At 50.6% G+C, this 12,308-nt stretch overlaps 2 protein-coding genes across 2 annotated transcripts in view; both read left to right on the forward strand.

The window, feature by feature from the left end:
* COMMD9 (COMM domain containing 9) overlaps nt 1-11,964 on the forward strand; it is a 12,986-nt gene extending 1,022 nt beyond the window's left edge. Inside the window, exons 2-6 of the mRNA XM_004708299.2 lie at nt 5,250-5,375; nt 7,530-7,669; nt 8,143-8,177; nt 8,935-9,038; nt 11,268-11,964. Of these exons, the coding sequence (XP_004708356.1) occupies nt 5,250-5,375; nt 7,530-7,669; nt 8,143-8,177; nt 8,935-9,038; nt 11,268-11,408 (546 nt within the window). The 3' untranslated portion in view covers nt 11,409-11,964. The remainder of the gene's footprint in view (nt 1-5,249; nt 5,376-7,529; nt 7,670-8,142; nt 8,178-8,934; nt 9,039-11,267) is intronic.
* Nucleotides 4,568-5,086, forward strand: LOC101657423 (ubiquitin-conjugating enzyme E2 A-like). The gene has a single exon (XM_045291058.1). The coding sequence runs from the start codon at nt 4,568-4,570 to the stop codon at nt 5,030-5,032; it is 465 nt and encodes a 154-aa protein (XP_045146993.1). The 3' UTR covers nt 5,033-5,086.
* Nucleotides 11,965-12,308: the final 344 nt, after the last annotated feature.

A 12,308-nucleotide genomic window follows, 5' to 3' on the forward strand; every position in this document is an offset into this window, starting at 1 on the left:
CAGAGACCGTTCGCCCTGCCCTATAGGGTTTCTGTAATTCAGCATCCACTCGATGGCAGTGAGCTTGGTTGTTTTGGATTTTCCCCCATTGCAGTGCTTTCCACTTGAGTCAGGAATCGGTTGGGCTTGTTTGGCTCCATTTCTGGGTTCTCTGTTCTATTCCATGTCCTCGATAAGGTTTCCGTGATCTCTGAGCCTCTCCATCTGCAAGTCCTACACAGGCTGGTTTTACTGTCACCATATACCTCTTGAAATCAATGGACAGATACCACCCACTTCAGTCTTCAAGATTGTTTTAGCTCTCTAGTCTCTTTTCCTTTCTGCACAACTTTTGGAAAGGTTTATCTGTATCAACAAAACAACTTGCTGATATTTTGATAAGAAATGTGTTAAGCCTATGGAGCAGAGAATTGATGTCTTGAGTATGCTAAATCCAGTCCATGAACATAGTATTCTCTCCATTTATATCTTCCTTAATTTCTTGCATCTGTATTGTGTAGTTTTCAGCATGTATATGTTTGTTGAATTTATACCCATTTCATTTTCTTTAGTGATACCAGGAAGTATTGTCTTTCCAATTATAGTGCCCGTGTGTCCATTACTAGTGCATAGCAATACCATTGGTTTGTGCATGTCCATCTCAAATCCCGTGTCCTCACTCATTTGTTCTAGCAGGTTTTGCTTGTTGGCTTTTTATAATCTCCACCGTCTTTTCTACATAGAGAATTGTGCCATCTGCAATAGGGACATTTTAAAATTTCTTCCCTTCTGATTTTTCTAATGCCTTTTGCTTCCTTTTCTCGCTGTATACCAGTGACTGGAAATTCCAGCAATGGTGAATGAATGTTTTTACCTTGTACCTCATTTTAGAGACAAAGCAGTCAGGGTTTTTTACTATTGAATACAATGTTAGCTGTAGGGTTTCTGTGCGTCCTCTTTAGCACCTTTTTCTTAAAGTACTGTGCAGCTCTCTTGCCTGGTGTGTAGTGGTTAGGCTGTCTTCTTGGGAGAATAGCCCTTTTATTGTTCCACAATGTTCCTCCGCTCGGGTCGTTTTCTCGGCTGTGAAGTCTAGTTTGCCTGATACCAATAAAGCCATGTTAGCTCTTTTCCCTCTTTTTACTGTCAATCTCCCTGTTTTGTTGTATTTGAAGTGAGTTTCTTGTAGACAACATTTAATTGGGGCATGTCTTTATAATATGTGTATACACCAATGTCTGTCTTCAAATTGAGGTAATTTACAATGACAGATATGTCAAGGCTTAAGTTTTCATTTCATTTCTTTATTTTGTCTATCTCTTCTGGGATTTTTTTTCCTTTTTCAACCTTCTTGTGGGTTACATAAATAAATCTACTTCAGAATTCGGTTTTGAGTTATCTATAGTGATTGACGAGGCGCCCTCGTGGCAGAGTGGCTATGCATTTGGGTTGCTAACTGCAAGGTTAACACCAACTGCTCCTGGGGAGAAAGATGAAGTTTTTCACTACAAATAAGAGTTACAGTGTCAGAAACTCACAGAGTCAGTTCTTCCTTGCCCTATAAGGTCGCTCTGAGGCGGCCAATGAGTGAGATAGGGTGTTTGTCTGGGTTGAGTAGAGAAACAAATCCAGAGACACTCATATGTGTATAGGAAAGAGCTTTATATAAATGAGCAATTGTGTGTTGAGAAGCATCCCAGCCCCGTCCAGATCTAGTCCATACGTCCGTGTGTCTGATACAAATCTATAAATTCAGGCAACTCATGCAACGACGCCGAATGCAGGAAGATCACAGGCCAGTGGGTGCAAAGTCTTGTGGATCCAGTGGCGGTAGAGGCATCTCAGCGCTGATGTGAGTCTCCATGTGGCTCCTTCAGCTCCAGGGCTCTAGCATAGCTACATATGTCTTGTCAGCAAGCATGCTTGGAGGGAGTGAGCCTGTGTCCTGCCTCCAGCGAGCTATTTATCCCTTAGTGCTTCCAAATGAGGTCATCAAACTGCAACCTGAATGACAGGCTACTCCACCCCTTCACTCTTTAGTCTCAAATTGACAACAGATTATATAACTACCACACATAGTGTGGTTTTTTTCTTAAATCATTTTATTGGGGGCGCGTACAACTCTTATCACAATCCGTACATACATCCATTATGTCAAGCACATTTGTACATTTGTTGCCATCATCATTCTCAAAACATTTGCCTTCTACTTTAGCCCTTAATATGGGCTCCCCCCCATGAAACCTTATTAATTCATAAATTATTATTTTGTCATATGTTACACTGTCCGACGTCTCCCCGCACCCTCTTCTCTGCTGTCCATCCCCCAGGGACAAGGCTATACGTAGATTCTTGTAATCGGTTCAGATAGTGTTTTATAGTGCATATTTTTAGCCTTTTTGGTGCTTGCTCTGGTCAATACCAGCTAATATATATATATATATATATATTACTATTGCTGCTGTGGCTCCAGTTTCTACGTGTTCTTAGTCTGGAAGGTCCACTGAAACCGACCCACCTTGGGTGACCCTGCTGGTATTTGCAATACCAGTGACATGGCTGCCAGCAATAACAGCAGCGTACAAAGACAACAGCAGGACAACCTGACAGACAAGTATGCTTGCTGAAACAACCTTGCTTGCCGAAGCAAGAGGGCACTGAAGATCTTGCTGGTGAAAATGAAGGATTTCAGCCTTCAATGTAGATTACGACTCAATGTAAGGAAGACCCAAATCCTCACAAGTGGATCAGTGGGTAACATCATGATAAAGGAGACAAACTTAATTGTCAAGGACTCTCCCTTTTGCTTGGATTCACAATCAGTGCTCATGGAAACAGCAGTCAAGAAATTAAATGGCATATTGCATTGCACAAATCTGCTGCACAAGATGTCTGTAAAGTGTTAAAGTGCAAGATGTTAGTCACTTTGAGGCTGAAGGTGTACCTGTCCCGGGAACGTGGTACTTTCAGACATCTCATATGCATGTGAAAGTTGGACGAGGAATAGGGGAGATTGAGGAAGAAATGATGCATTTGAAGTATTCCTGGTGAGGAATATTCACGGTACCCTGGACTGGCAGAAGCACACATATATCTGTCTTGGAAGAAGTCCAGCCAGAGTGCTCCTTAGAGGCGAGGATGGTAGGACTTCACATACTTTGGACATGTTGTCAGAAGATGGACATCAGGCTTGGGGTGTTCGGTTGGGTTGTCGAGAGAAGCAAAGCCAGTGGTCCTTATAAGTGTTTATACAGAAAGCTTTACTCCAAGGAATGGCTTACACAGTTATAAAAATAGTTAAGTCCCATCTGGTTCAAGTCAGGCTTCTCCTGACATGTGGAAGCTGATGAATAGGAAGCAGGATGATGAAGCAGGAACAGCAGGGGGCTCAGGCGGGTGGATGGAGAGATCCGATGTCAACCTAATGATTCCACCATCGGTATTCTACTGATGGCTCCTGGGAGCAGATGACACCACAGGAGATCAAAGAACCAGATGCAAGATCCAAGTCCAGCAGAAGGCAGAGTCCCAAGAGGATTCGACTCTGCTCCGGTCTCTCTCTCTCACAAAAAGGCTTTTGACACCAAGCAGGTGTCATTAGGCTATGATGCAATTGATGGGTTGAGCCCCGCCCCCACCATTGCCCAAGCGTGTCTGGTTGACCTAGCCCCCAACCATCACCTGGGTCCGACCATCCAGGAGATGGATTGACTCAGAGGCTGAAACCGTGGTTGAAACCTAGCGGCAGTGGTGAGGATGGGGCAGGACCCGGCAGCATTTGGTTCTGTTGTCCATGTGGCCGCTCTGAGTTGGAACTCTTTCCCTGGCACTGCACCAGTGACAAGAGGATGGTGTCGCTGTGATTTGTAACTGGCTCGACAGCCCCGAAACCCCTCAGTCATCTGGTAGGAGTTTCAGACAGTAGAGTCGAAGAGCCGTAGCAGCGGCACCCTGCACCGAACTGTGCCCTCCCTCCCTCCCTCCCTCCCTCCCTTCCTTCCTTCCTTCCTTCCTTCCTTCCTTCCTTCCTTCCTGCCAGGGCTTCCTTCCGCGCATCTCTTCTCACTCCTTTCTGTTTCAATAACTCTTTGGCCCTTCTTCTAGGATAGGTCTTGGCAGTATATTTTTTTTAAGTAAATCATTTTATTGGGGGCTCTTACAGCTCTTAAAACAATCCATACATCAATTGTATCACCTTCTTAGTATTCCTTCGTGTCTTGATTTCCTCTTCTTTACGGAAGGGTATTTTCTCTGGGGGGCATGCCATGCTGGACAGCAGTATGTTCTAGAGCAGGGGTCCTCAAACTTTTAAAACAGGGGGCCAGTTCACTGTCCCTCAGACCGTTGGAGGGCCGGACTATAGTTTTTTTAAAAAACTGAACAAATTCCTAGGCACACTGGTCAAGTCGGCTGCTAAGCAGGACAGGCAGCAGCGGCAAAATCACTTGGCGGGGACCCTCGACTCCTGCGCGGCAGCGCCGTTCCCCTGGGCGCGCCCTCGTCGCCGGCGCCGGCTCTCTCAGCCTCCTCCGCCGCGGCGGGCAGCAGACACCCCGGTGTATGCCCCAACCCTGACCCCACTCGCGACATGTCGACCCCGGCTCGGCGGCGGCGGCGTCTCATGAGGGACTTCAAGAGGTTGCAGGAGGACCCTCCGGCGGGAGTCAGCGGCGCTCCCTCGGAGAACAACATTATGGTGTGGAACGCGGTCATTTTCGGGCCTGAAGGGACCCCTTTTGAGGATGGGACATTTAAGCTAACAATAGAATTCACCGAGGAATATCCGAATAAACCACCTACAGTTAGATTTGTCTCTAAGATGTTTCATCCAAATGTCTATGCAGATGGTAGTATATGTCTGGACATACTTCAGAACCGCTGGAGCCCAACCTATGATGTGTCTTCAATTTTAACATCCATACAGTCTCTATTGGATGAGCCCAATCCCAATAGTCCTACAAACAGCCAGGCCGCTCAGCTGTACCAGGAGAACAAACGGGAATATGAAAAGCGTGTATCTGCGATAGTAGAACAGAGTTGGCGCGATTGTTGACCAGGTACAGTGAGAGAAGAAGCTGGTCATAAGAAAAATTATACATGATGTGTTTGTCACCTTTATTAAAAGAGAAATAGCTGTTGTGAAAAAAAAAAAATCACTTGGCGGGCCGTAGTTTGAGGACCCCTGTTCTAGAAAATGTATTTTCCATGTCTGAGTCTGGTTTTTGTTTATTTGTTTGTTTTTTGTTTCCCCTTTGTGAATTAATTCACAGGCCTCCTCAAAAGATGTTGTTAGGCAGCTGTGTCAAGAGAGTTATTCCAACCCATCGCATGACTCAAAAGAACTCCTGGATTTCACATGTTCCAGCTTGTCCGTGACTCAGGAGGAGGCGGCTCAGGTAAGTGCCGTCAGAAACGCCCGTGGAGCCCTGAGCCTTCTTTCCTTGTTAACCTCTGGACATCCAGTCCTTGCCGCATCCAAGGAAGTTACCCCACCGCCCAGATGTGCATTGGTGATACAGCAAATTGAAAGTCAATGCTGTTTGGAATCCGAGGGAATTAAGAACAGTTGTCTTTGGACCTCCCCTCTGGGGAAAGCGGTGTGGGTGGGAGTAGCCCTGGGCTCCTGGCATCCTGGACTCCCTGCAGATTGGTTACCTGGACAGTCTTTGGGAAGACACGCAGCTCGTGACTGTCTTCCCTCCTCGCCGACCTGCTAGTGCTGATCCACTGTCAGCCGGTCAGCTCAGGGCAAACTTTTCAGGGATCTTTGGGCAGCTGCTTCATCTCGGCCTGAAGGAGATGAGGCAGCATGAGAAGTCTTCCCTTTGTTCTCTCTGGGGTGTGGGGAGGAGGGGAGGGGACTTTCATACCAGAGTCTCTCCCTCCCTCCTCACCCCTCACCCCTTTGACATGGAATCCCCATCTGCTCCATTGGCCTCCTCTCAGCTGGGGGCCTGGAGCAGGAGTGAGGCGCCTCCTGTGGAGTTAGGGCGCCGTGCAGACAGCCAGAGGCACTCACCCACACCTGGTGAGACTCACTCAGTGCCTTGAAGGAGCCCTGGTAGCGTAGTGGGTTATGAGTTGGATGCTAACTGCAAGGTCAGCAGTTCAAACCAACCAGCCGCTCTGGGGGAGAAAGATGAGATTCTGCTCCCATAAAAATTGACAGCCTCTAAAACCCACAGGAGTGGTTCTCTTCTGTCCTATAGGGTCTCTGTGAGCTGGCACCGACTCTGTGCTAGTGAGTTTGGTTGGGGCTTTGAAGGCACCTTGAGAAAAGGAGCCCCGTTGGTGTGACAGTGAAACATTCAACTGCTGCCCATAGGTTGGTGGGTCAAACCCACCCAGCATCCTGCAGGAGAAAATTCACTGCCATTAAATCAACTCTGGCTTCTTCCATCCCTGACTGCAACTCATTACAGGAATGGAAAAACTCATCTCTCTCCTGGGAGTCCCTGGTGGATTCAAACTACTGACCTTGTGATTAGCAGCCCAGCGTGTAACCTCTGCGCCACCAACGCCCCATTGGCAGCAGAAAGGCCCAGCAATCTGCTTCTGTGGATCACAGCCCGGAACATCCAGTGGGGCAGTGACACTGCCACTGGGGGCTGCTGGGGGTCCGAATGGACCAAAGAGCCCCTGACAACACAAAGAAACCACACGCCCTCACCTCAGCATGCACACGGGAGGGGAGGCAGGCAGGCGCCGGGGTGTGCCCCTGCACGCCTCCCTGGGGCCGGGCCCACGTCCATGCATGGCCAACGAGCTCGCGTGGCATCAGAGATGCCCCGCAGCATCTGGAGGGTCTCCTGAGGCTCCGAGAGGCAGTCACACTCACAAGATGGCCATCATCACACATATGCCCGGGTCACGTAGAAGGCCGTAGGATGGGCAGCTTTCAACAGGGCGGCACCAGGCACTCATTCTTCCACCGACCGGAAGGCCTCCAGGCCACAGTCCACGTCGTGCTTTCCAGTGAAGGCTTAGGGACAGGGCATGGCGCTCCAACCACTGGCTTCACACCCAGACCCCCGAGCCCGGAGCACTGGTAGCAGTGCTCAGGAAGGACGGCGTCAGGTCCCCCCGGGAGCACATGCCCACACCCAAAGAGGCCCGGAGCTACGGGCCCCACCGGGTGTCTGTCCGATCTCCCAGTCCAGATAGACCCGTGTCAGCCCTGAGGCCTTGGGCCAGTGCAGCGGCCCCTGCTGACACGCTGACCGGGCACTTCTGCCAGGCCACTGGGGCAGAGCCCTAGAAAGATGCGAAGGGATGTTTTCACCCTTTTCCCATGCACTGAGGATGGGCAGCAGCTTCCCCCAGCAGCTACCTGCCCTTCTCTCCTGGGGCGACAGGTGAACGCAGGGTGAACCCAGCATGTGGGATGTCAGCAGCGTTGGCCACTGGGGCCTTGGGTCTCACCTGAGTCCGTTGAATAGCTGTGGTGGCCCGCCCAGCAGTGGAGAGTTAGAGCCCCGACCCCTGACCTCTGGCCCCTGCCCCCTGCCATGCTGTTCCTCACCAGCAGGGCGGTGCTGTGTGCCCCACAGCTCCTCCAGGCTCTGCACCAGCTCACGAGACTGGCGGTCTTCCGGGACCTGTCCTCCGCCCCCGAAATTCTGGCTCTCTTTCCTGAGAATTTCCACCCGAACCTCAAAAACCTGCTAACAAAAATCATCCTGGAGCACATGTAAGTGATGATTTCTTGAGTGTCCCTTCCGCTGGACTTCCATCTGTCCCTTCCTTCCTGGTATGCCCTGTCTACTCGGACGGGGCCTTGGCCTGCCCTTGCTTCCTTCTGACTCCCGGCTGCTGGCTGCAGCCTTCGCCAGGGCAGTTCAGCTGAGCAGCCATAGGAGGAGGACCAGTAAACCTAGTCTCTGTTTGGTCACTGAGAACAAGAGCACAGAGGACGGTGGTTTTGTGTTTGCTTGTTCCTGGGGCCAAGAAAACGCCCAACCCACAGCCCTTGGGCTTGGCCCCAGCCCACTGAGCCTATACGTGCAATGGAACCACTCAGAGGTGGGGCTCTGCCCGGGGGAGGGGTTGCAGGGCTGAAGGTCAAAGGAAGAGCCAGGTTCACATTCAGGGCTCTCTCCCAAGTCAGAAGAGTCAATTCCCATCAGTCCCCTTTGTTTCCCCTCCTCTCTCCCCCACAAGCAGATCTACATGGAGAACCGAAGCCCAGGCAAATCAGAGTGAGTACCAAGCAGCCCACCTGCTGCCGCCCCCTAGCTCACAGTCCACCTGGTGGCCAGTTGTTAACCCTTCTGTCCCAAACCACACAGGGCGTGTTGTGGGAATTGGGGGGGTGAGGGGGGGGGGAGGCGGGTAGTGTTGCATTCTACATTTTTACGTTTTAATTCTTCTGGTTGTAAACTTAGTACAGCGCATGCATGCTGCTGACAAAATACAGAAATAAGCAAGCAGAAAGTGAAGTGCTTAGCATTATATTTCATTTAGGAAAAAAAGGCTCCTTGCAGTTCATTTGAAAGGTGGAGTCACAGCACGTGCCTAGCACATTTCCCTGAGCAGTCACTGTGCTGCATACTGTGCTTGGAAGGCCCATTTCTCCTCCCCACAGCCCTGTACTGGAATGGGATCTTTCCCCTTTATAGATGAGGAAACTAAGGTTAGGTAAGTGGTAGAACTTCCATTTAAACCAAGTCTGTTTATAACTCAGAGTTATAAACAGGGTTCCCAGAACTCCGGCCCTGAGCTTGCCTCTCCTACCCTGTGTCCTTTCTCATTCTGTCCCAAAGGAGACAGACAGCAGGGGTGGGTGTTGGGCAGAAGCCCAGAGGTGCCTTCAGCTCTGAACCTGTCTGGAGCCATGCTGTGGGGCCAGGGCGGGTCTGTCTGTCAGCCGGAGCCTTGCTGGGCAGATTGAGGGAAGTCCAAGAGTGCGGCCGTGGAGGAGAGGTGACCGAGCCTGAGCGGGGCTTCCCTCCACAGTCTCCCTGCCACGCCTGGTCGACCTGGACTGGAGAGTGGACATCAAGACCTCCTCAGACAGCATCAGCCGCATGGCGGAGCCCACCTGCCTGCTCCAGATGAAGGTACGCAGACTGTGACGTGCACGAGGAAGGCACAGGGCCTGACCGGGCACCTCTGCAGACCATGAAAAGCTCCCACCCAACCCTTCGTGCTCTTGAACCCCTTAAATTATAGGCCCCCAAACTTCTGTGGCCTGCCCCCCCCTTACTGTAGCCAGAATAGGAGCCCTGGCGGTATAGTGATTACGCATTGGACTGCTGATTTCAAGGTCAGCAGAGGAAGCCCCCAGCCGCTCTGCAGGAGAAAGACCAGGCTTTCTACTCCTGTGAAAAGTTAGTCTTGGAAACCTATCGGGGCAGTTCTACTCTGTCCTACAGGGTCGCTCTGAGTCAGGGTCCACTTGATAGCAGTCAGGGTTCTTGGTACCATAGCCCATGATCCAGGATAAAGTGTAGGTGTCTGTTTTTACAGCCCCCCTGGATTGTTCCAGTGCCCCCCAGGAGGGGTGTAGTCCACTTTGGGAAGAACTGCCCTAAATGATAATCCAGGGGGCACCCCGACAAATACCTGCATGGGTACTCCCCAACTTAGGATGGGGCTCCATTCCAACAACCGTGTCATAGATCAGTTCTGATGTAAGTCAAGTGCTTGGTTCATTTTATAGTAGTCATAATGACTGCTTTAACTTAAATTTTATTTGTTATAAATTAATTCTATTGTAAATTAAACACCTAAATATAAGTTGAATTTTGTTAATTATCATTATCTTTATAAACCCAGTCTTTGCCCATTTAAGTGACGGATAATGATAACAGATCACGTGCTACAACATTCTACGTAATGCCCATTACAATAAGATGCCCGAAACCACAACAGGTGGCTGCGAATGTGGTTGTTCAACCTGAATATGTTCTACATCAGGGACCACCTGCGTGCCTTTCCATTATAAATGTGCTAGCGTATTCACATGTTGTGGGCACAACAGAATATGGACATGAATAGAGGTTTTAAAAGGATGAGATAAAATGAATAATATTTTAAAAATAATTTGCAGATAGCTAGAAGTACCATATCCACCCAGAGGGAGGTTTTGCTCTAACAGTAGGGTAGGTATTCAGGGTTTCAAAGGGCCCTCTTGATAATTTCAGTGTAATTTACCTAATTTCTTGTCACAAAGTAGGTGTACTGTCCCTACACCTACTCTTCCCTCCCCTGACACTTTTGCATGTACAACAATAGTTTAAAAAAATCCTACCCAGGATTTTGTGCATTAACGATGTACAGCTGAACACCCAGGTACAAGACCAGAGAAACAGTGGCTGTGAGAGCCTGGGTCGAGCATCAGCGTGACTGAGCCATGATTCCAGAAGTTTGGGAGTTAGGTAACGATGTCATCATCCTCCACTCTGCGATCTGATGTGATCATCCTCCACTTTCATGTAACAACTTGCTCTCTGTCGCCTGACATTGAAGCCCTAATGTTTTCCCACTCAAATGCTGAGAGGTGGGGGTCGGAGCTTAGGGAAGGGCCCAGCTTGACCTCTGAAGCACCTGTCTAAAGCACTCAGTGCAGTGAGGCTTCCTCGCCCCCCACTGTCATGCCCCAGTGCTGCCTCTCACTTCGGACTAGACCAGAGCACATGCACAGGGACAGATAAGAGATCAGGGCTCACGACACCCGGAATCCAGGAACAGGAATGGGAGTAGCAATCCCAGGAGGGTAGGGGGAATGAAGGTAGGGAAAGCACGGGAGGAAGGGCAACCAATCAAGATGACTGACACATAACCACACCTCCCCCTCTCCGGGGGGATGAACAACAAAAACTGCCGGGGGTGGGGGTGGGGTGGGGGGGACAGTGGTCAGTGTAAGATATGAAAATAATAATAATTTTCAATTTACCCAGGGGTCACAAGAGTGGGGGTGAGGAGGGAGGAGAAAAAGAGGAGCTGATGCCCAAGGGCTCAATAGAAAGTGAATGTTTAGAAAATAACGATGGCAACATATGTACAAATATGCTTGATACAATTGATGCCTTGATTGTTAGAAGAGTTGTAAGAGCCCCCAATAAATCGATCTTTAAATAAAAATAAGTAAAATGATCTGCAGTGTCTACAGACACACTGATCCAGGCTTCTGGGACCTCCTTCATTCTCCCTCACACCAAGAAGCCCCGAGGCTGAGGGCTCGGCATCTCTGCATCTGTCTACAAGACGCCTCTCAGAGGAGCACACAGCCAGGCCAGCTCATTGCGCCAGGGCTCACTTGACCTTCTCCCACCTTCTCCTTCCAGATCCAGGGTGATCCCAGCCTGTGCAGGGACAAGCCCCCCGTCTCAGCTGTCACCATGGAGCTGAGCAAAGAAATGCTGGACACAATGTTAGACGGGCTGGGCCGCATCCGAGACCAGCTCTCTGCCGTGGCCAACAAGTGACCTGGCCACCGGGCCTCAGCAGCCCCTCGGCAGGGGCCATCATCACACCCATAGCCGTGGCTGCCACAGGCTGGGGGATCCCGGCAGCGGGGACAGGGATGGGGACTGTGACATCACTGCCAGGCTCCTCGCGGTTCCCCCAGTCCGGCTTCCTCCTCTCCAAAACTGGTGAGCAGAAGCCTCCCGCGCTGAGTGGGGGGAAATGTGCAGCCTGGTCAGGAGACTGGTCAGGAATTTCCGGCCCGGATCGTGGCACTGAGAAGAAGCTCACTGCTAACCTTCTCCTTAGCTGAGCTCCTGCTGTGGCGCACATGGAGTGTCTGTCATGGGTACCCCCAGCTCCCCCTGCCGCTCCCGGCCAGCCCCATAAGCCATGCCCTGTAGCGCAGCCTGCCCTTCACCCCGCTCCCACCTTCCCTCCAGCAAACTTAGAAATGTTCCCCAGCCTCCAGGTCTGAAATGGGCTTCCCTGAAGCCACGGGAGCCTTCCGTAAGAAAAGACAGCCACCCCACCCCCTGTGATGAAGTTGGAGTAATAAATGCCATTTCTAGCATGTTCACGTTTCTGGTCTCATCTTGTAACTTCTGGTCTCCGCGTGAGATGCTGCCTCAAGCCAGGGCTGCCCTTCACTCAGGAAGATGATCCCAGTCTCCCACCACCACCAGCAGGCCCCTGGAGTGAGCTGTAAGCAGGCCAGGAAGCGCAGCCACATCCATATTTTTCTGTCACCGGAAGCCAGGGTGACAGCACGCGCCCGTTAGCAGGGCTGTGTTGAAGCCTCCCTGCTGCTGCTGTAACATAAAAGCCTCAAGTGCCAACTTTCACAAACACAAGTGCTTATCCTCTCCCAGGTCGGGAGGCTGGAAGTCGGATCCCTGGGCACTGGCTTGAAGGGAAGG

This window comes from Echinops telfairi, unplaced genomic scaffold (genome assembly GCF_000313985.2).
Source record: "Echinops telfairi isolate 266 unplaced genomic scaffold, ASM31398v2 ScPeMD7_60;HRSCAF=208, whole genome shotgun sequence".
Classification (NCBI taxonomy): domain Eukaryota; kingdom Metazoa; phylum Chordata; class Mammalia; order Afrosoricida; family Tenrecidae; genus Echinops; species Echinops telfairi.